The sequence below is a fragment of the Mobula birostris genome, chromosome 8 (genome assembly GCF_030028105.1).
Source record: "Mobula birostris isolate sMobBir1 chromosome 8, sMobBir1.hap1, whole genome shotgun sequence".
Taxonomy (NCBI): Eukaryota; Metazoa; Chordata; class Chondrichthyes; order Myliobatiformes; family Myliobatidae; genus Mobula; species Mobula birostris.
Genome location: NC_092377.1, coordinates 135,899,004 through 135,922,802, shown reverse-complemented (window position 1 = coordinate 135,922,802; position 23,799 = coordinate 135,899,004). Strand labels below are relative to the sequence as shown.

Here is a 23,799-nt window from a genome sequence, read left to right as displayed (position 1 = left end):
GCGAATTGTTTTTGTTTTATAATCCTGCTTGAGCTCTCAAGTCTTCTTCCGCCAGGTTCTTAAATTTAGACAATCTCCCTCAAAAGATAACTGGCAGGTCAGATTTTTCAGAACTATGCTCCTAAACTGTGGAATTCAATACCTAAAGCTACAAGGGATGTGGACTCAGCTGACACTTTCAAACACCAGCTCAAAACATATGTTTTTAACCTTGCTCGTAAATCTTTTTGTCATTTATTTTCATGTTTATTTTTATTTTTAACTTTATTTTCATATTTGTACTCTTATCCCATTGTAAAGTGGTTTGAACTGCATTATCTGTATGAAAGATGCTCTACAAATAAAAGTTTTATATTCATAGTACCATCAAATCAATACATTGTAGTACAATCCATCAATGACGCTTGTTTTTTTTTTCTTTTAAACAATGCCCCCATGAAACGTTTGAGTGGCTACTATTGAAGGCCCTCTCCCTTAGTGTCCAGTGGTAGCAAGGCCTGAGGTGGCAGTCAGTCATATGAGACTTTGAGGTGGCTACACGAAGCTGGAATGTGGCAGGTGGCAGCATTTGACATGGACACCTTTGTTGTGATGGAAGACTGAATTTGGGCACAGCAAAGTGCATCTTCTGCTGAGATGGTAACTTCTCAGTAGAATGATGTTTGCCTCAGCATCTGTCCCTGGGAATAGCCCGAAGATCAAGGTCAGTTGGGCAACTACTCAGTAAGGGCCATGGCATTTTTTTAAAGCAAAGTCCATAGACAGGTGCATGATTAAGTATAAAAGCAAAGGCTATCTTCAACAGGCTGCCTCAGCCACCATTTTGACATCTTAATCAACCTGAAAGTCATAACATTCGGTTAGTTCACTCTGCATTGCTTTTAAACTTGGGAAATAATGTTATCAAAGAAAATACAATTTAATGTCCCGACCATAACACCCTCTTCCCCGGTTGGTATGTACATAACAGTACAGAATGTTCATCTTTGGTCGATTAAACTGTTGGCATACCAAGTGACAACCTGACCAACAGTTTGCAGGGCTGCGCATGCGTGTCATCGCAACAGGGCGACGTTTTCGAGGGAAGGGACTGAAGAGCGCATGCGCGTTGCCCCTGTCACGACGCAGGCTCCGGGGCGCAGGCGCAGTGAGGGGTCGGGTGGGCCGTCGGGATGCGGGTGAGCAGCGCGCTTTTCTCGGCTTGGCTGGGCTTACAGCTCGGCCTGTCGCAGGGGATCTATTTCCACATCGGCGAGACCGAGAAAAAATGTTTCATAGAGGAGATTCCCGACGAGACCATGGTGATCGGTGAGTGTGGCGGCCCGAGGCCGAACGCATCAGGTGGCGCAACGTCAGCATCTGGCGGAGGCGCGAACGGGAGTTGCGGGTACACAGACTCACCAGTGGACACCCCCAGCCCCGCACCTCCCCTGACCGGCACCGGGCGACACCTCCCACTGACACGGACTCACCGGCACCCCGATTCACTGCCCCTGCCCCCGCACCGCCCTTCCTCTGCTTGGTAGTGGACTCCAGGAGCCCCACTCGCGGTACAGGATCTCACCGAGCACCAGCACTCCCTGCCGAGTGTGTTCTCTTCACTGGATGACACAGTTCTCCCCAACCCCTGCCCCCTCCACAGGCTTCCATAGTGCACTATGCACCTTCCCCAATCCACTGCTAAACCATGCCCCCCCCCCCCCCGGCTGACCGCTGTGTCGTCTGTGTTCTCAGAACTGCCTCTGAGCTCCATGCTCCCAAATAGCTGCTGGGGAGCTGGCATCTTGCTACTTATAGGATGGTTCTCTGAGGTACTGTGCATTGGGTAGTGTTCTGGATGTTTATACTTTGTACTGCTTGGGTATCATTAGACATCATATCTCTTTCATTGGTTTTAGCAGTTTGTTCTGAACTGCCATTGTACTTCATGTTTCAGGGCATTGTACCTCAGGTTGGCACTGGGCACTTTTTTCTCAACCACCTGCCATTGGAAGGTGAACTTCCACATGACTGGTATTGGATGGCACAATCAATGTCATTAGTTCTAGCCAGTACAATGTATGGTGCAGCTCGCCAGGCTAAGAATGGTTAGCCATGCAGTAGGGGAGTGCCCTAAATCTCAGTTTGTACACCTTCTCACAGTTAATATCTCACAGTGATTTTGTATCTTGGAATGTAGGAATAGGAGGAGCTCATTGAGTCACGCTCGTGCTCTGCCCCAAAGTGATCTCACTCCATCTGCTGAAAGTTTCTTTTTGCCTTTATCGAGTCATAAAAAACTACATAAAAACAAGCCTTTCAGCCTATCTAGTCCATGCGAAACCATTTAAATTGCTTACTCCCATCGACTGCCCCTAAACCATAGCCCTCCATACTTCTCCCATTCATGTACCTATCCAAACTTCTCTGAAACATTGAAATCAAAATTGCATCCACCACTTGCGCTGGCATCTCGTTCCCCACTCTCACCACCCTCTGAGTGAATAGGTTTCTCCTCATATTTCCCTTAAACTTTTCACCTTTCGCCCTGGACCCATGACTTCTGGTTGTAGTCCCACCCAACCTCAGTGGAAAAAGCTTGCTTGCATTTGCCCTATCTGTACCCCTCATAATTTTGTACACTGCTATCAGATCTCCCCTCAGTCTTCTATGTTATCAAGAATAAAGTTCTAACCTAGTCAACCTTTACAAACAACTGAGGTCCTCCAGACCCAGCAATATCCTTGTAAATTTTCTGTGCACTCTTTCAATCTTATTTGTCTTTCCTGTAGGTAGGTGACCAAAACTGCACATAATACTCTAGATTAGGCCTCACCAATGTCTTGTACAACTTCAACATAACTTCCCAACTTCTGTGCTCAATACTTCGATCTATGAAGGCCAATGTGCCAAAAGCTTTCTTTACGACCCTATCTACCAGTGACGCCACTTTCAGTGAATTATGGGCCTGTATTTCCAGATTCCTTTGTTCTCCTGCACTCAGTTCCTAACTGCTCACTGTTTAAGACCTACTCGGATTGGTCTCCCAAAGTACAACACCTCACACTGCATTGTCTGCACTTTTCCAGCTTGTCCAGATCCAAGAAGCTTTGATGCTCTCCTCATTGTCCACTACACCCCCAATCTTGGTGTCATCCACAAATTTGCTGATCCAATTAACCAGATTATCATCTGGCAGAAGGGACCCATTCCATTAGTCACAGGCCTCCAGTCAGAGAACCAACCATCTACAACCACTCTCTGGCTTCTCCCGCAAAGTCTAACTCAATTTAATACCTCATCTTGTATGCCAAGCAACTGAATCTTGAACAACCTCCTACGTGGGACCTTGTCAAATAGACAGCATCCACTGTCTTCATCAACTTTCCTCGTAATGTCCTTGAAAAACTCTTAAGATTGGTTAGACACTACATCCCAAGCACAAAGCAGTGCTGACTATCCCTAATCAATCCCTGTCAGTCCAAATACTCATATATCAGGTCTCCTAGAATACCTTCCAATAATTTTCCCACTACTGATGTCGGGCTCACTAGCCTATAATTTCCTGGTTTATTTTTAGGGCATTTCTTAAATAGCAGAACAACATTAGCTATCTTCAATCCCTCACCTGTTGCTGAGGGTGATATAAATATCTCTGCTAGGGCCCCTGCAATTTCTGCACTTGCCTCCCACAGGGCCCAGAACACCCCTTGTCAGGCCCTGGGGATGTGTCCACCCAGGTGTGCTCAAGATAGTAAACACCACCTCCTCTGTAATCTGTATAGGGTCCATGACCTCCTGCTGCTTTGCCTCACTTCTATACACTGTGTCCATCTATTTAAGATCTTCCCCCATCTCTTTTGGCTCCATGCATAGAGATCCATTTTGATCTTCCAGAGGACCAATTTATTCCTTACAATCCTTTTGCTTTTAATGTATCTGTGGAAGCCCTTAGAATTCTCCTTCACCTTGTCTGTGAGAGCAACCTCATGCCTTCTTTTAATCCTCCTGACTTTCTTAAATGTTCTCTTGCATTTCTTGTACTCAAGTACCTCATTTATTCCTACTTGCCTATACTTGCAATTCGCCTTTTTTTTTCTTAACCAGGGCCTCAATATTTCTCAAAAACCAAGGTTCCTTAAACATGTTATTCTTGCATTTTATTCTGACAGGCACATAAAACTTTGTACACTCAAAATTTCACTTTTGAAGGCCTGCCATTTACCAAGTACACTTTTGCCAGAAACAGCCTGTCCCAATCCACACTTGCCAGATCATTTCAGATACCATCAAAATTGGCCTTTCTCCAATTTAGAATCTCAACCCACAGACCAGACCTATCTTGTTCCATAATTACCTTGAAACTAATGATTACTAGATGCAAAGTGTTTCCCTACACAAACTTCTGTTACCTGTCCTGTTTCATTCCCTCATAGCAGATCAAGTTTCGCACATCCTTTCCTGAACACACATGATAAACTCTATCCCATCTAGTCTTTTTACAGTATGGGTGTCCCAGTCAATATGTAAAAGGTTAAAATCACCTACTATCACAACGTTATGTTTCTTCCAAAAGTCTGCGATCTCGCTACAAATTTATTCCTCTAAATCCCATGGACCATTGGGTGGTCTATAATATAGCCCCATTAATGTGGTCACACCTTTCTTACTCGTCAGTTCTACCCATAAAGCCTCACTTAATGAGTTCTTCAGACTGTCCTGACTGAGCACTGGCGTGACACTTTCCCTAACTAATACCACCACCCCCTCCCCTTTAATCCCTCATGCTCTGTCACACCTAAACCAACAGAACCCCGGAGTACTGAGTTTCCATCCTGTCCCTCCTGCAACCATCTCTCACTAATGGCTACAAAATCATAATTCCATGTGTTGATCCATGTCCTGTGCTCATCTGCCTTCCCTACAGTACTTCCTGCATTGAAATAAGTGCAGCTCAGAAAATTAGTCACACCATGCTCAACCTTTTGCTTCCTGACTTTGTATGAAGTCTTAACAACATCTGTCTCCACAACCTCTCTACTATTTGTGCACACTGGTTCCCACATCTCTCTCCCCCCCTCCCACTGGCAACTCTAATTTAAGCCAATCACCCGCCCCCCCCCCCATGCAGTAGTAGCAATAATTCCCCTCCAGTTCATGTGCAAACCCCCTCTTCTGTGCAGGTCCCATCTTGCTTTAACTTGGCACCTAACTCCCTAAATTCACTTTGCAGAACATTGCCCCTCTTCCCACCTATGTCACTGGTACCTGCATGGACCACAACCTCAGGTGCTCACCCTCCCACTTAAGAATGTTGAGGACTTGATCCAAGATGTTCCAGACCCTGGCACCTGGGAGGCAACTGACCATCCAGAAATCTTGTTCTCCTTTCTGTTCCCCTAACTAACAAATCCCATATCACCACAGCTTGCCTCTTCTCTCCTCTTCCCTTTTGAGCCATGAGCCAGACTCAGTTCCAGAAACATGATCCCTGTGACTTTCCTCTTTCTTTGCCCCCTCCCCCAAAAAAAACAGGATCCAAAGTGGTATACCTTTTTTTAAGGAGGATGGCCACAGAAGTACTTAACACTCGTTGTTTAACACCTTTCACCTTCTTGACTGTTTAATATGTTTAGTTATCAAAAATATTAATCTCATTTTAAATAATGGTCTGCTAGTTATTGTGTAAGAGAATTGTAAATTTCTGCTAAACTTTTTATGTAACAGTGCTTAAATTAGGCTGGCTCCCGTCTTTGGATTACTTTCTACCACCAGACACTGATTTCCCTTCCTTCACCTTTTAGCATTCAGTGAAACTGCTTCCTTTGCAAATCCCTGCTCCATCCTTTCATCCCACTGTCTACAGTGGATTCTGATTAATTGGGACACATCGGGGCCATTACATTTTGACCCATTTAAACAGCTGGCCCAATTAGCTGAGGTTTCATGGAACTAGTTAATAACCTATAAAAAGGACAAAACTACCATTTAACTGAGTAACAAATTATGTGTTTAAATAAAAGGCAGAACAAGTTAGAACGCTACCAATACTAATGTAGTACTATAAAACTGTGTATTAGTTCCTACTAGTTACCAGTGGAGAAATTCTATGCTGCCATGTTCTTTTGATTGACTAAAATGAACAAAATTAGTGCAGATAATGGGCTGCCTTCATACAATAAAAACGAGATTCTTCAGATGCTGGAAATCTGGAGCAACTCAACAGGTCAGGCAGCATCTATGGAAATGAATAAACAGTCGGTGTTTCGAGCCGAGACCCTTCCTTAGGACTGGAAACAAAGGGGGAAGATGCCAGAATACAAGGTGGGGAGAGGGGAAGAAGGACTATCTAGAAAGTGAAAGATGAAGCCTGGTGGGTGGGTAAGGTAAAGAGTGGAGGAAGAAGGAATCTGATAGAGGAGAGTTCCTTCGTACAATACTGAGCATATTTGCCTGCCCTTTGCTTCCATTTTCCTTCATTTGTTTAGTCTAGCCGTTGGCCATATCCTAATAGGCCAGACTAAACAGCATTTTGCAGACTGTACATCAGAAGTTGATCACAAGACCATGGGGCTTGACTGCCATATTATTTTGCCCTATCAGAGAAATTCTGTTTTTTCTGCCCATTGCTCTTCCTCATTCCTGCTATCTAGCCTAACTGGTTTTCTTTCTCAGTTTTGATGAAGGTCTCTGACCTGAAAGGTTAACCATTTCTGTTTCCATGTGTGCTTGCTTGCTGAGCTTTTCCCACATTTTCTGTTCATTGCATTCTGAGGTGGCTGATGAAGACCCTGCCTCAAATGTCAGTGGGGGTGCTTGACAGAGTTGGCCGTTGATAGTTTGGGAGGTGGTCCTTGTACTAATCACATTGAGCTTCCCTGTGCACCTAATGATGAGACTCGGGGTTCTTGGTCCATTTTTGAATGGCCCATTGATAACACCTTTACAATGAGGTTTTGAGAACATCCTTGAACCATATTTTCTCCATTGTTCTGATGGAATTGCAGCATATGCTTGGGGGATCCAGTGTCAGATATGCAGATGGCATGGTTCACCTATCAGAGCAAAATGTATTTATGCCGGATAGGTGCTATGTATCTTTTGGGCCTGTAACTTCAGGTGCCTATAGCAAGAACTTAATAAATAGCTAGATTGTTTTACTGTTGTACTGGAGTGTCAGCCATGATCAGTGTCATTATAGGAAGTCTGTAATCTACATTAATTTCAGTCAGATATGAATACCAACTAATTAAGACCACAAGACATAGGAGCAGAATTAGGCCATTCAGTCCATCGAGTCTGCTCTGCCATTTCATCATGGCTGATCCGTTTCCCTCTCAACCCCATTTTCCTGCCTTCTCCCCATATCCTTTCATGTCCTGACCCATCAAGAACCTATGAACATATGCCTTAAATGCACCCAATGACCTGGCCTCCACAGCCACCTGTGGCAACAAACTCCACAGATTCACCACCCTCTGGTTGAAGAAATCCTTCCTCATCTCTGTTACAAATGGACATCCCTCTATTTTGAGGCTGTGCACTCTGGTCCTGGACTCCCCCACCAAAGGAAACATCTATTCAAATCCTCTTTCTGCCACAGCGTAATATTCTTCATGTTACCGCATTAGCAGTTCACATGTAACAAAAGCCTAATTTTGACTAAGGTGCTATTAATAAAGTCCATTTTTACTGCATGAGGTGAATCATCCTCTGGCAAATAAATATCTCTGAAGGTTGTGCTAATGTTAATGATCATTGCTGCCGAATAAGAATAAAACTCAGCTAGAAGCCCCTTCTGCTTATTGGATGTGATCATTATACTGAGTCTTCATAGAGTGATGCAACCCAGAAACAGGCCACTCAGCCCATCAAATCCATGCCAGCTATCCACTATCTATTCTTTCGTTAATCTTATCCTAACCCATTACGCCTCTGCCATAGCACTACTCATCTGGACACTAGGGACAGTCTACAATGGACAGTCAATCTCCTTTGGGATGTGGAAGGAAACTGGAGCACCTAAAGGAAACGCATGTGGTCATGGAAATATCCAGACTGCATACAGAGAGCAACTAGGGTCAGGATTGAATCTGTGTCACTGGAGCCGAGAGGCAACGGCTCTGCCAGTCACGTCACCCGTCCTGGGCCATTTTTCTTTCAAAGTCATGGACAGCCGGTGAAAGTGATTTTTTTTCAAGCTAGATTTGAACCAGTGATCATAAATATAAAATTGTTACTAATAAATTGGTTGCTTCAGAGAAACCATTTCACTAAACTGTTGAGAGTCATTCACTCATGTGCAATTAAGTAGCTGTTATAGAGAGCACATTTAGGAGAACAGAAGGCTGTTGATAGAGGTTTGGAAGGCTGGTGCTTTGCATAACTTAGCCTTGGACTTGCTAAACTGAAAGACCTGTGTCATCCATTTTGTGAGATTCTATCCAGCTCCTTTTTTTTTTTGAAATGTTAATGCAGGTAATTACCGGACTCAGCTATGGGATAAGCAGTTGGAAGCCTTTCTGCCCTCAACTCCAGGACTGGGAATGCACGTTGAAGTGCGTGATCCTGATATGAAGGTAGGGTGCAGCGTAGAGTTGAGGTGATGCATGGCAGTTTGGAAAATAATGGAGAAGGACCACCAGAACCATACTTATTGGAACAAAGTGTTTGATGTGCAGAATTGTTCCTAAGTTATACAATGTTTACTTGGGCTATGTACGGCTACTTCTGATATAAACTGTGTGTTAAGAGTTCATAGAGGATACAGTTTGGAAACGGTCCTTCGGCCCATCAAGTCTGTGCCAGCCATCAACCATCCAGTTTTATAATAATACCACACTAATCCTTTTTTTTTTTTCCTCCCCTTCAAACATTTTGATCAATTCCTGCCAGGCTTTACCATTCATGAGCACACTCTTGTGTAATTTATATTGGCCAATAAACTACTGGCCTGCACCTTTTGGAGATGTGAGGAGGAACTGGAATAGCTGGAGGAAATGCACAGTCACTGGGAGAACGTCAGACTCCCCATTGTCATAACCTTTGGTGCTATCGGAACCTGGCTGTGAGGCAGTGGCTCTAATGGCTGCATCACTGTGCCACCACAAATGTCATATGGCAAGGAATGTCTGAACTTTGAACCAGTGGTGCTATAGCAGTGTAACGAGAAGTCATCTTCCCCTACTCTGACTGGTTCCATTATGAGATCACTGGGCCTCAAGTTGAAAGGTTGGTCCCAAAATTAGTATAATTCAGTTTTCAGTGGCCTTAGCAGAGTTGGTCAGCCATCTCTTCCCAAAACATTTCAAATGACCCACAGATCTCACCTTTACACATTGTGACAGAGTAAGAAGTTTCCAGTTCTAAGCCAAAGAATGGGAAATTGAAGTTAATGTTTGTAATTGCCAAGTTTAATAGAAATGTATGCCTTGCATCTCGTGTATTATTCCTTAATTCGGTAAGCACCTTTCAGTTTGCAGCTGGATTGAAGCATTGCTGGAGAAATGACACATACAGTAATCTTTAGTGCAATGTATTGGGTTAATCCAAAGCAAATGAAGTAGATACCCACAGGATGTAATTAGAGGTAAATTGAACCACTTGGATTAAAAAAGTGGAAAGAGATTGGAAATGGCCTCCCTGTACTTGCAAATATGTCTTCTGTACAGTAATCTGTGCAACTGAGTTCAGACTGTTTGGTGGTGCCCTTTGCTCTTCATGGAAGGATCGAGTTCGTGTTGCCACCCCCGATGCTGGGAGGAGGATGTTTTCTAAATTCTGAGATTTGTGTGATTCTTGGACGGTAGTTTATATTGGTTTCCTTTGGTTTTCTGTGTTTTCTTTCTTGTTGCATTTAATGGGTGGGCGATACCTTTTTGTGCGAGGGAGCTTTGGGGATTTGGGGTCTGATGTTCTTGTTGGTTTTTTTTTGTGTGAGAGAGAGAATGGTTGGGGTTTGATGCTATTGTTGATGTTTTTTATGCAGAGTTGGGGGTTTTTGATTTTCTAGCTGCCGTTTTCCAAATGGGCACTCTGTTAGTTGTTGTGCGAGGGAGAGATTGGGGTTTGGGATTTGATGTTCAAGCTGCCGTTTTCAGTATGAGCAATCTGTTTTCTGTGTGAGGGAAGAGGTTTGGAGCTTGCCAATTTTGTTTCTTTTTTGTGCGGGGGAGGGAGTTGATGTCTTTTCTTTTAACAACGCCCATGGTTCTTCTGTATTTAATAGCTATCTGGAGAAGATAAATAATCAGAGTTGTAATGTACCTGCATACTTTGACAATAAAATTAACCTTAAACTTTTAATCAGATGACCTGTGAAACTGCACTTAAGCATGCAGAATACTGTTAGAGTGCCCTTTATAAACACGAGATTCTGCAGGTGCTGGAAATCCAGAGTAAGATAGAAAACACTTAAGAATTCAGCAGGCCAGGCAAATTAATAAGCAGTCGACGTTTCAGGACTGATGAAGGGTCTCAGCCCGAATTGTCAACAGTTTATTAATTCCACAGAAGCTGCCTGACCTGTGGAACACCCTTTATCTGTGAAGGTATAAAATGCAGAGAGTCGATCACTATCTACTTAACAGGGAGTAAATTGAGAAATAGAAGCTACAAAGGGACTTGGCAGCCCGAGCACATGACTCACTAAATAGACACACACAGAATGCTGGAGGAACTTAGCAGGTCCGGCAGCGTCTATGGAAATGTATAAACAATCAACCCTTGTTCTCAGCCCAAAGTAATGACTGTTTATTCATTTCCATAGATGCTGCCTAACCTGCTGAGTCCCTCCAGCATACATTCAAAGATTCAAAGTACCTTTATATTCAAAGAATGTATAAATTATACAACCTTGAGATTTGTTTGCTCACAGATAGCCACAAAACAAGAAACCCAATTAAAGAGGGGAAAAAAAGACCCTTGTGCAAGAGAAATAAAAAAAACAAATCATGCAAACATTTGAAGAGAACGACATTCCGAGCTAAAATTGAATCCTTAGAACCCTGGAGTAAGCCCAAAGCCTCGATTATGATATTAGTGGGCACAGGCAACAGCAGCCGCGGCCGCCTTCATAGCCTCAGTGCCATGGAGAGAAGAGTGACAATTGCAGAGAGTAAGTGAAATCAGCTGTCACCTCAGATCCTGACATCCTGTCTTTTCAGCCTATCTGGGCTGGTGTGTAAATTGACCAAACGAGGAGCATCAAGAGGCTCCAGTGCTGGAAGGTGATCGATCTCCCTCTCCCCCTCCCTCTCCCCCTCCCTCTCCCCCTCCCTCTCCCCCTCCCTCTCCCCCTCCCTCTCCCCCTCCCTCTCCCCCTCCCTCTCCCCCTCCCTCTCCCCCTCCCCCTCCCCCTCCCCCCACACACCTACCTGTCTTTGTCGCTGGTTTTGTAAAGCATTGTGCTAACAACTACACTACCATTTTGTGTGTGTTGCTGTGGATTTCCAGCATCTCTGATGTCAGTGGAATTCATTGCCAATGTTGACTGGCGGCCAGGCTGTGTATATTTAAAGCAGAGGTTGACAGGTTCTTTATTAGTAAGAGCTTCAAAGGTTGCAGGGAGAAGGCAGGAGACTGGGGTTGAGAGGGAAAATAAATCAGCCTTGATCAAATGGGCCGAATGGCCCAATTCTGCTCCTTTGTCTTATGGTCATGATTTACATCACTGAATGATGAGTTCCAGCATACACTCTGGCTCCTGCAGACTGACTGTTTCTTCCATTTCTAGGTGATCCTGTCCCGACAGTATGGCTCTGAAGGACGATTCACCTTCACCTCACACACTCCAGGTGAGCATCAGATCTGCCTCCACTCCAACTCAACGAAGATGTCATTATTTGCAGGTGGCAAGCTGGTAAGTTCAAAGTAAATTTATTATCAAAGTACATGTATGTCTCCATTTGCAACCTTGAGATTCATTTTCTTGCAGGCATACTCAATAAACCATAATAGAGTCAAGGAAAGACCACACCAATTTGTGCATTCAACCAGTGTGCAAGAGACAATAAACCGTAAATACAAAAATAATAATAAATAAGCAATAAGTATCAAGAACACGAGATGAAGAATCATTGAAAGTGAGTCCATTGGTTATGGGAACACTTCAGTGATGGGGCAAGTGAAGTTATCCCCTTTGGTTCAAGAGCTGGATGTTTGAGGGGTAATCACTGTTCCTGAACTGAAAATGGTTCCTTTTCCTGAAAGAAGTATTCATTTTCCCTGATGAATATGTTGGAGTTTGTCGTTGAAAGGTCAGTTAAAATTGACACCTGTATCCAGCTGGAAACCAGTGAAGTATTTATGCGTCGTATACGCCAGGAAAGCACTTGATGCTTTTTCATCAAAAATTCTGTATTCAATGCAACACACACAAAATGCTGGAGGAACTCAGCAGGTCAGGCAGCATCAATGGAAATAAACCAACAGTCAACAATTCTGGCCAAGACCTTTCATCAGGACTGGTAAGGAAGGTAGAAGATGTGAGAGTTAAAAGGTGTGGGGAGGGGAGGAGAGGAACATCAAGCTAGAATGAGATTGGTGAAGCCAGGTGGGTGGGAAAGGTAAAAGACTGAAGAACAAGTAATCTGGTAGGAGAGGAGAATGGACCATGGGAGAAAGGGAAGGAGGAGGGGAACTGGGGGAGCTGATAGGCAGGTGATGAGAAGAGGTAAGAGTAGGGAGTGGAGAAGGGAAGGGGGATGGGAAAAGAAAGAAAGGAGAAATCTATGTTTATGCCATCAGGTTGAAGACCACCTATGCAGATTCTGACTTGTTGCTCCTTCACACTGAGAGTGGCCTCATCATGGTAGAGGAGGCCATGGACCGACATGCTAGAAGAGGATTGGGGATAGGAACTAAAATGGTTGGCCACCAGGAATGTTCCACTTTTGATAATGGAGCAGAGATGCCCAACAAAGCAGACTCCAATTTACATCAGTCTCACCAATGTAGAGGAGGCTGCATTGGGAGCACTAAATACAATAAACAATCCCAACAGATTTGCAGGTGTAGTGTTGTCTCACCTGGAAGGACTGCTTTGGGCCCTGAGTGGAAGTGAGGGAGAAGGTGAATGGACAGGTTTAGCATTTCTGTTGCTTGCAGGGATACGTGCCAGAAGGGAGATTAGTGGGGTGGGACAAATGGATAAGGGAATCATGGAGGGAAGGATCCCTGTGGAGAGTGGATGGGGGAGGGGGAGTAAAGATTTGTTTGTTGGTAGTATCCCGCTGAAGTTGCAGAGATAATTTGTTGGATGCAGAGACTCATGGGGTGGTAGTTGAGGAAAGGAGGTGGGGTGAGTATTGATGTCCAGGAAATGGAGAAGATATGCGTGACTGCATCGTCAATGGTGTTATTCAGTACTCCTGTATTCAGTACTTTGATTTTTGAACACAAGTGTGCCAAAAACATTCCTTGCATCCCTATCTGCCTGTGATGCCACTGTCATGCTCACCCACAAATTTTTTATGATCCAATTTACCACATCATCATCCAGATCATTGGCTTCTCCCATGAGGCCATGTCAAGTTCAACTTACGACCTCATCCTGAATGCCAAATGACTGACCCTCCTTCACCAGCCTCCCATGCAGAACCTTGTCAGAGGACTTGCTAAATCCATGTAGACAACATCCACTGCCTTGCCTTCATCAACTTTCATGGTACCCTCCTCAATAAACTCTAAGAGATTGGTTAGACACAATCTACCATGCACAAAACCGTGTAGACTATCCTGAATCATGCCCTGTCTATCCAAATACTTATATATCCAGTCCCTTAGAATACCTTCCAATAACACTGGACTACAATTTTTTTTAAGTGTTGCTTCCTCACAATTTTTTATTTATGATAGATTGCTTGAAGCTGAACACAAATATAATTTCAGACTACTTGTATCACATAGGAATTTGGAGAAACAAATTTTATTGAATATAATGCATTTAATTCATAATGGTGCTGACACTTTGCAGTAGTTCAACTAAACTAAAAATGATCATTTGTACTCAGTGTTTGAGACTTCTTGCTTAAGTATCCAACAATAATCAGCCAGCATTGATGGATTCCAGTTAGCTTGATACTGTTTCTCCATGACTGCAATGTCCTGGTGAAACCTTTCACCATGCTTGTCACTGACAGCGCCAATATTTGCAAGAGAATGCAGAAGATGAATCTTTAGTGACATGTTGCACTTCATGGGTTTTGTATGCTTGAAGCTTGTTGTCAACCAGCTGCACGTAATTTTGTGCTCTGTAATTGCCAATAAAATTTTCTACAACATACTTGAATGACTTCCATGCAATTTTCTCTGGTCCCACTAGAAGTTCTTCAAATTGCTTGTCATTGATGATCTGTTTGATTTGTGGACCAACAAAAATGCCTTACTTAGTCTTGGCATCAGTTATTCTGGGATACATCTGTCTCAAAATTGAAATCCCTGACAGAAATTTATAGCCTTTTTAAATCATGTCCTGCTATGCAACATCCTCTCTGACTAAGCATGCCCAGGCATTCCTGGACACAGTAGAAAACTTTTCAGATTACATTGTGGGCAACATTTTAATTGACTTGAATTATGAATTTAAAAATATAGGTGATTTTTTTTAATGGAGTATGATAGGGAAATTTCATGGCGATTTTCTTGATCAGCAGCCCAAGATCCATAAAATACATCCAAAAGTATTCAGGAAGCAAAATCTTTGTTGTCCAGTGTAATTTACCCTCTACTGACTACAGGCTCATTAGCCTAAATTATCCCAGGAAACTGTTGGGGCCTTTCCTGAACATCGGAACAATGGCCTCTGTGGCTAAGGACATATTAAATACTTTCTGCACCAGCCTTCAAAGTTCAAAGGGACACTTTGACAGGTCTTGGGGATTCATTCACCTTAATTTGCTTCAAGACAGCAAGCACCTCTTACTCTATGTCCACCTCTCGAGTAAATACAGATGCAAAAAATCCATTTAAGACCTTCCCCTTCTCTTTTGGCTCAATGTATAGCTTATTTTTAAGAGGACCAGTTTTGTCCCTTGCTATCCTTTTGCTTTTAATATATCTGGGATTCTCCTTCATCTCGTCTGCTAGAGAAACCTCATATCTTCTTTTACCTCTCCTGGTTTCCCTCTTAAGTGTTCTCTTTCATTTCTTACACTCAAGTACCTCATTTGTTCCGTGATGCTGCTTCTGAACCAGGGCTTCAATACCTCTTAAAACCAAGGTTCGCTAAACCTGTTAGCCTTGCCTTTTATTCTAACAGGAACATACAAACTCTACTCAGATTTCATTTTGAAGGCCTTCCACTTACCACACTTTGCCAGAAAACAACCTATTCCAATCCACACTTGCCAGATCCTTTGTGATGCCATCAAAATTGGTGTAATTCCAATTGAGAATCTCAACCTAAGAACCAGTCATATCCTTCTCCATAATTATCTTGACACTAATGGAATTATAATCATTAGATCTAAGGTGTTCCCCTACACTGTTACATTATTGTTACAAAGTGAAACTCAGAACAGGTTATTTGAGGGAATAAAATGTGTGTTCTATGTTAAATGTATACAACTCCTTGAATAGATTAAAGATCTTCAGTCCTCTGTGATTTTTTTCCCTGCAATTTTCAGAGCACGTCAGTTTTCACTGTTGCTAATTTCAGTGCACGTTTCCACTTTCTCCGGATGTTTCTGCTCAAACTTATTTACGTGTTTCTAAATTAGAAACTTATTATACACCTGTGCAATTAGCTTGAGTTTTGAAGATGGGATTGCCTGCACAGTTAAATACTTGGCTGGTACTCATTGTTTGGCTTTGTATTTTATGATTGATGCTAGTGTGGGGTTGGATGATATTAGCAGCACGTGTCCATACCTCGTTGTTTCAGGGACTGTTAATTGGGTGGAGTTATTGTGTGACGTAGGCCAGAAATGCACACCTCTAGTGAATTCCTGCATCCTTTTCTATTTTAGCGAGTGCACCTTGATATCCAAGTGGGGGAGCATGCCAATAATTATCCAGAAATAGCTGCAAAGGATAAGTTGACAGAACTGCAGCTACGAGTGCGACAGTTGCTGGACCAGGTTGAGCAGATTCAGAAAGAGCAGAACTATCAAAGGGTGAGTAGACAGCAAGTAGTGAATCGGGAATCAAAAAACACTGCCTTATTACTCTTCACAGTACACAGGTATTTTGTGAACTGATTTGGTGTGAAATTAGAAAACTAGACAACAACACATCACCTGCACTCTCCTCTGTCTCCAGCAGCATGATCATCAACTGATTGCACACGGTGCTGTGTGAGACAAGAGTAAAACATAGAAACATAGAAAATAGGTGCAGGAGTAGGCCATTCGGCCCTTCGAGCCTGCACCGCCATTTATTATGATCATGGCTGATCATCCAACTCAGAACCCTGCCCCAGCCTTCCCTCCATACCCCCTGACCCCCGTAGCCACAAGGGCCATATCTAACTCCCTCTTAAATATAGCCAATGAACTGGCCTCAACTGTTTCCTGTGGCAGAGAATTCCACAGATTCACCACTCTCTGTGTGAAGAAGTTTTTCCTAATCTCGGTCCTAAAAGGCTTCCCCTCTATCCTCAAACTGTGGCCCCTTGTTCTGGACTTCCCCAACATCGGGAACAATCTTCCTGCATCTAGCCTGTCCAATCCCTTTAGGATCTTATACGTTTCAATCAGATCCCCCCTCAATCTTCTAAATTCCAACGAGTACAAGCCCAGTTCATCCAGTCTTTCTTCATATGAAAGTCCTGCCATCCCAGGAATCAATCTGGTGAACCTTCTTTGTACTCCCTCTATGGCAAGGATGTCTTTCCTCAGATTAGGGGACCAAAACTGCACACAATACTCCAGGTGTGGTCTCACCAAGGCCTTGTACAACTGCAGTAGTACCTCCCTGCTCCTGTACTCGAATCCTCTTGCTATAAATGCCAGCTTACCATTTGCCTTTTTCACCGCCTGCTGTACCTGCATGCCCACTTTCAATGACTGGTGTATAATGACACCCAGGTCTCATTGCACCTCCCCTTTTCCTAATCGGCCACCGTTCAGATAATAATCTGTTTTCCTATTTTTGCCACCAAAGTGGATAACTTCACATTTATCCACATTAAATTGTATCTGCCATGAATTTGCCCACTCACCCAACCTATCCAAGTCACCCTGCATCCTCTTAGCATCCTCCTCACAGCTAACACTGCCACCCAGCTTCGTGTCATCCGCAAACTTGGAGATGCTGCATTTAATTCCCTCATCCAAGTCATTAATATATATTGTAAACAACTGGGGTCCCAGTACTGAGCCTTGCGGTACCCCACTAGTCACCGCCTGCCATTCTGAAAAGGTCCCGTTTATTCCCACTCTTTGCTTCCTGTCTGCTAACCAATTCTCCAGCCACACCAATACCTTACCCCCAATACCGTGTGCTTTAAGTTTGCACACTAATCTCCTGTGTGGGACCTTGTCAAAAGCCTTTTGAAAATCCAAATATACCACATCCACTGGTTCTCCCCTATCCACTCTACTAGTTACATCCTCAAAAAATTCTATGAGATTCGTCAGACATGATTTTCCTTTCACAAATCCATGCTGACTTTGTCCGATCATTTCACCGCTTTCCAAATGTGCTGTTATCACATCCTTGATAACTGACTCCAGCAGTTTCCCCACCACCGACGTTAGGCTAACCGGTCTATAATTCCCTGGTTTCTCTCTCCCTCCTTTTTTAAAAAAGTGGAGTTACATTAGCCACCCTCCAATCCTCAGGAACTAGTCCAGAATCTGACGAGTTTTGAAAAATTATCACTAATGCATCCACTATTTCTTGGGCTACTTCCTTAAGCACTCTAGGATGCAGACCATCTGGCCCTGGGGATTTATCTGCCTTCAATCCCTTCAATTTACCTAACACCATTTCCCTACTAACATGTATTTCGCTCAGTTCCTCCATCTCACTGGACCCTCTGTCCCCTACTATTTCTGGAAGATTATTTATGTCCTCCTTAGTGAAGACAGAACCAAAGTAATTATTCAATTGGTCTGCCATGTCCTTGCTCCCCATAATCAATTCACCTGTTTCTGTCTGCAGGGGACCTACATTTGTCTTTACCAGTCTTTTCCTTTTTACATATCTATAAAAGCTTTTACAGTCCGTTTTTATGTTCCCTGCCAGTTTTCTCTCATAATCTTTTTTCCCCTTCCTAATTAAGCCCTTTGTCCTCCTCTGCTGAACTCTGAATTTCTCCCAGTCCTCAGGTGAGCCACTTTCTCTGGCTAATTTGTATGCTTCTTCTTTGGAATTGATACTATCCCTAATTTCTCTTGTCAGCCACGGGTGCACTACCTTACTTGATTTATTCTTTTGCCAAACTGGGATGAACAATTGTTGTAGTTCATCCATGCAACCTTTAAATGCTTGCCATTGCATATCCACCGTCAATCCTTTAAGTGTCATTTGCCAGTCTATCTTAGCTAATTCATGTCTCATACCTTCAAAGTTACCCCTCTTTAAGTTCAGAACCTTTGTTTCTGAATTAACTCTGTCACTCTCCATCTTAATGAAGAATTCCACCATATTATGGTCACCCAAGGGGCCTCTCACGACAAGATTGCTAATTAACCCTTCCTCATTGCTCAAAACCCAGTCCAGAATAGCCTGCTCTCTAGTTGGTTCCTCGACATGTTGGTTCAAAAAACCATCCCGCATACATTCCAAGGAATCCTCTTCCTCAGCATCTTTACCAATTTGGTTCACCCAATCTACATGTAGATTGAAGTCACCCATTATAACTGCTGTTCCTTTATTGCACACGTTTCTAATTTCCTGTTTAGTACCATCTCCGACCTCACTACTACTGTTAGGTGGCCTGTACACAACTCCCACCATCGTCTTCTGCCCCTTAGTGTTACGCAGCTCTACCCATAGCGATTCCACATCTTCCCGGCTTATGTCCTATGTAAGCGATGTAATATCCAGACAGCTAATTTTCTTGGCCTTCACTTGTGGGAAGAGAAGAGTAAGTGCTGTTCAGAAGCTGACTGCAGTCAGAAAAGTGGTGAGGTCCATTGCAAAGCAGTTAACTGTGACGTACGTACATGTACTTGGAGTTTCTGACCAGTTCAAGGAGCCTTGAAAGACTTAAAAATTGTTGGCTCTTTTTCTACAAAGGCATCACCGCTGTGTACAGTTCTGTTTTTGTGTATACTGTATGCGGCTGAGTCTTTAGATAACAACCAGTTGTAGCTCACTAAATGTTCTGCCCTAAATCAGTGGTTTACTGATGTCCACTTTTCATTCTGTTCAAGTACTTCAGCTGTACCAAATGTAAATGATTGATGCCTCTTTTCATGCAGCTTCTACACAACTACTGTGTGTAACCCTAGCTTGAATGATACTGAATATATTGGCCTTAAACGTTGCAACAAATGTTATGAGCCTGATTTCCATTATTTGTTTACCATCCTGCCCTGAAGACATTGACTGGTGTAAGGTTCTGCAGGCATCTCCCCTGATGACCAGACTTCATTCAGCCCATTCGTAGAGGTCATCAAAGTGAATCTTTAAATTTACTCCTTGCATTTTGAATAGTATTATGTATGACCCCTTGCCAACCCCACCCCCTTTACCATGTGCAGGGTTGTAGAACCCCACTATCTTGTTCTGGGTTGCAGAATGCCTTTAGAGATTAATAATACAAACATTGGAGTCACCACAGCAGATTATTTGGCCTGAGGGAATTTCTTGGCATTTTTCAATCCCTTATCAGGGTGTGGGGATTGATGTAAGGTCATGATTTAAGGATTGTCCCTCATTGAATTAAATGGCTGCCTGGAGGCTAAGAGCCAGTCATAGACTCCAGACCTGAAGCAATATAATCCAGATAAGGAAAGAGAGCAAGCATTGAAACAGTTGGATTTCTACAATGGTTACCATAATTAGTGCTGGATTTATTTAATTAATAACAAAATTCTCCATCTACTCTAGTGTGACTTGAATTTTGATTTTGAATCACTAGTTCTGCTAAAAGCTTCAGAGAATAGTGACAGGATAGAAGGAGACTCATTGCGTCTATTAGCTCCATGTGAGGGTATTCCAGCGAGACCTGCCCTCTCTTCCCACAACTCCTGCAAATTTCCTTCCTGCCAGCTACTTATCCAGCTTCCTAATAATTGTTAAAATTGAATCAACCCTTGGTGATACCAGACCTTAATCAATCACAGCATAAATGTTCATCTTCATTCTTTTGCAAACTATATCATTTTAAACCCTCCAATGGGAACATTTTTACAAGCCTTTGTGATTTTAAATACATCTTCGTAGGTCTGTTCACAACCTTTTCCATTTCAAGGAGCATAAACCAAACTTCTCAATGTTACTTGTATTACTATTGTCCTTCAACCTGGAATTGTTTTAGTAAATCTCTTCTGCCCTTTTCCAAGACTATAATGTCTTCCTCCAGTCTGCTGCCCAGAATTGTGTACTTGTTCTCCAATTGTGACAAAAACAGGCTTGTCACGGATACCTTGTTCTTTCATTCTGTGCTGCTGTTTTTAAACCCAGGATCCTGTGTGTTGCTTCTTTTTTTAAAAAAAACTACTTTCTCATCCTTTCCTACTTTTGGACTTTTTGAGAATTGTCCCTCATGGTCCATTACTTTAAACCTTTCAGAACCCATTTTTGTAGCTCGCACTCCACTCAGATTTCTCCATTATCTGTTGTGCTAGCTGAGGTCATTGACACCAGCACCTGAACTTCATACTTTAACTTGGTGACCTTGGTAACTAAACAACAAGCTCATTGTTGCTTCAGGTGCTGTTCCTACAAGTGAAGGTCTGATCTTGTTTTCCTTTTGTGTACAGTATCGGGAAGAGCGATTCCGCCTGACAAGTGAAAGCACGAACCAGCGTGTTCTGTGGTGGTCAATTGCGCAGACAATTATTCTGATCCTAACTGGAATCTGGCAGATGAAGCACCTGAAGAGCTTCTTTGAGGCGAAGAAACTGGTGTAGACAATTGCCAGCTGTCATCATTGCAAGAACGTGACAGCAAAACTCAATTCCCTGTCTATACAATGTGACTTTATACATGTGGTACTAAAAGCTCCTCTGGAAAGGTTAGGAGGCAAAGGTTTGGTTACTTTTAAAATGGTTACAGGTTGTAAAACAATTGGTGCAAGGGTCCCCCAGTGTGTGAAGAAATGTTAGTTTGTAGTTAACTGTAATTGTAGATTACGAGTTCCTTCCAAAGAGACTGCTTTCCTCATTGTGTTCTGGATCTGTGAAAAATCATAGCAAGCCTTCTGTGGAATTCAGCCATCCCAAAGAGTTCTTCGCATTTTGCCAAAATTTTCATAGAATGCCACCTTGGGTTTCCACAAAGTGCAGAGTTTGTGATTTTTTTTCAGGTACAACACAGTTCATGCTGAGAGATCAGGCCAAACTGCTGCTTGTCACTTGTGAGAACCCAGACACATTTCCTTCTCATAAATTATAACTTTGGGTAATTCTGGGTTCTCAAAACAAGTCGCAAAAGCAAACCTGGGGTAAAGAAACAGTTGGAAATGTTTCGAAGGGAGAAAATTTTCACATTCACTTCTCAGCAGAATCCCTTGTACCCCAAACTGTTTTACTCTGCATAAGGCACCCCAGTTGTAATGCTTGGATTATTTCTGGCCTAAGGGTCATCTCGTTGTGACAGGTTGGGATAAGTGACCAGCGCAGTTATTTTTGGAACTCAATTCTGCGTACCGAGTGAGTAATGAGAGTGGGAGAAACAGGTGTTCTACCTCTCAGAGACTTTTTGTATTGTCCAAGTGAACTGTTTAGTTTTTCTTCTAAAACAGTACCTTGGAAGCAAACTGTAAAAGGCCTGTCTTTAACTCTGCACACAGACATGGGTGCTGAAGGAAATGGCTGAGCTTCTGCCCTCTGGAGAATGTGAACAGGGTGGTTTAACACCCATGCTTCAGTTGCACAAATCCCAGGAGTTGTGGTCAATCAGGACGATGCTACCAGGTAACCCTCCTCGTAGCCCTAGTAACCTGGCTTGTGGTGAGGGGGCAGGGGCAGGGCAAATACCTTGGGTTTCTTACAGGACCTGCAGGTGCCCCTCATAGGAAATGGCCATGTCTGCTCCTGTTGTGGCCCAGGCTCTGCTCTCTCTAGCAGGTTGTTCTGTGTGAAATCCTTTGTCAGTGCAGATGTAGTTAGATGCTAATTGGGCTCTGAGCTGGTGGTGAAGGCAGAAGAAACACTGCAGGTTATGGCTCTGGCTTAATTTTAACTGCCAATGGCTTGGTTTCTGCCCAGTGGATAACATTTACAATTGTTCCCAGCAGTCTCTTTATTTTCAAGCAAGATCCACACTATGAATAGCAATGAGTAGGGGTATTTCTAAGCTCTCCAGTTGGCCTACAGCCATTCTAACTCACCCCTTTGACATTGCTGTTGTGTGAAGCATGATGTTAAGAATCTGTGGTGTTGACGTAACAGTTTGTGCATGGACAGAGGAAGCTGTTACACTGGAAATGTTTTGGACGATCTGCATCCTGAGAACTTGGTGATTGCCCTGATTTCTCCAATCTTTCTGTTACCCATTTTGGCACATACTATATTATTGGACTTGGTGAGAAATAAAGATTTTAAATAAATTTCTTAATGTTGTTTTAAACATGTCTGTGTGACATTGTTTAACCAAGAGCTATGACTTGGTGGTGATTATCCAAACAGAGCTGAGGTGTATAATTACTGTTGAGTGGAGTGGAGTACTATTTTATTGGGGCGGGGTGGGGCAAACTGGCTAATCTTTTTTATTAGTATCTAAATTCCTTGTTAATATAGCAGACACTGGATTATCTAAGTTTGGTTCAATCAACAAAAGGTTCAAATTAATAAAAGTAAACAGAAAAAGCAAACAGCTTATTTATTTCCAAGTAAAGTTGAGGTAGGGTTGGCATCATTCTGAAGATGGGAGAGGACAGATTCCACACACAGTACATCACAAGAACGCAACAGCTTTTCAATACAGCAATTGCATAGCACGTTGTCTGAAGAGATGTTCAGTGGGAAGGTGTTGATTCATTATTTTCCTCTAGACTTGGGTTCACTCAGACTTCAGACACCTGTCTCCTGTCACAGCCAGACAATGACACCACTTCTTGCCATAAGCTCATTAAGGATGTAGAGGAAGGCAATGCCCACAGGCAGTGAGGGATAGAATCACCACTTGCCTAAACCTGTCTTACTCTAACACAGGAAGAAATCCCAGACTGGTTTCTCTCAGCCCTTCCTCCTCATTGCATGGGAAGATAATACTGTGGTGCCTGGTTCAAGTTCCACTTTGGATTTCAGTACCACCCATTCATCCTTAATCCACATTGCTGAATTGAGCCTATGTGTTTACTATAACTAATAGTATTTAACAACTGCCATATTCTCCTGCTTCTTGGGTGTGTACACCAGGCACAATTATTTGAATTGTGGTGTAACAGAGTAAATGAAAACACTTGCGAAAATCTGCAGCCAGAGGTGCAGAGCAGCTGATCCACATGGGCCTCCGCCATGGTTATCACAGGATAGATGTTGGTCTTCAGCCATTTCCATTCATTCTGAGAAGGCGGAGGCAGTGGCAGGGGATACAGCGGAGGTGTTAAGCCCTGGCAGTGGTCCAGCAGTGACCCTGAAGTCTTGTGCCTCATCCTTGGCCAACCTGTTTCAGTGAACCCTGCAGTACTGGCAGTTCTCAGGTATGTCCTGCCCATAAGAAGCAGGCCAAATCCAACCCAACCTGTCGGCCTGTTCTGCA

The 23,799-nt window shown here is 43.1% G+C and overlaps 1 protein-coding gene across 1 annotated transcript; it reads left to right on the top strand.

Moving 5' to 3' along the window:
* The first annotated feature begins 1,125 nt into the window (after positions 1 to 1,125).
* LOC140201747 (transmembrane emp24 domain-containing protein 4) lies at positions 1,126 to 22,909 on the top strand. The gene is made up of 5 exons (XM_072266362.1): positions 1,126 to 1,308; positions 8,458 to 8,558; positions 11,714 to 11,839; positions 15,948 to 16,094; positions 20,856 to 22,909. The coding sequence occupies exons 1-5, from the start codon at positions 1,173 to 1,175 to the stop codon at positions 21,003 to 21,005; spliced, it is 660 nt and encodes a 219-aa protein (XP_072122463.1). The 5' UTR covers positions 1,126 to 1,172; the 3' UTR covers positions 21,006 to 22,909.
* Positions 22,910 to 23,799: the final 890 nt, after the last annotated feature.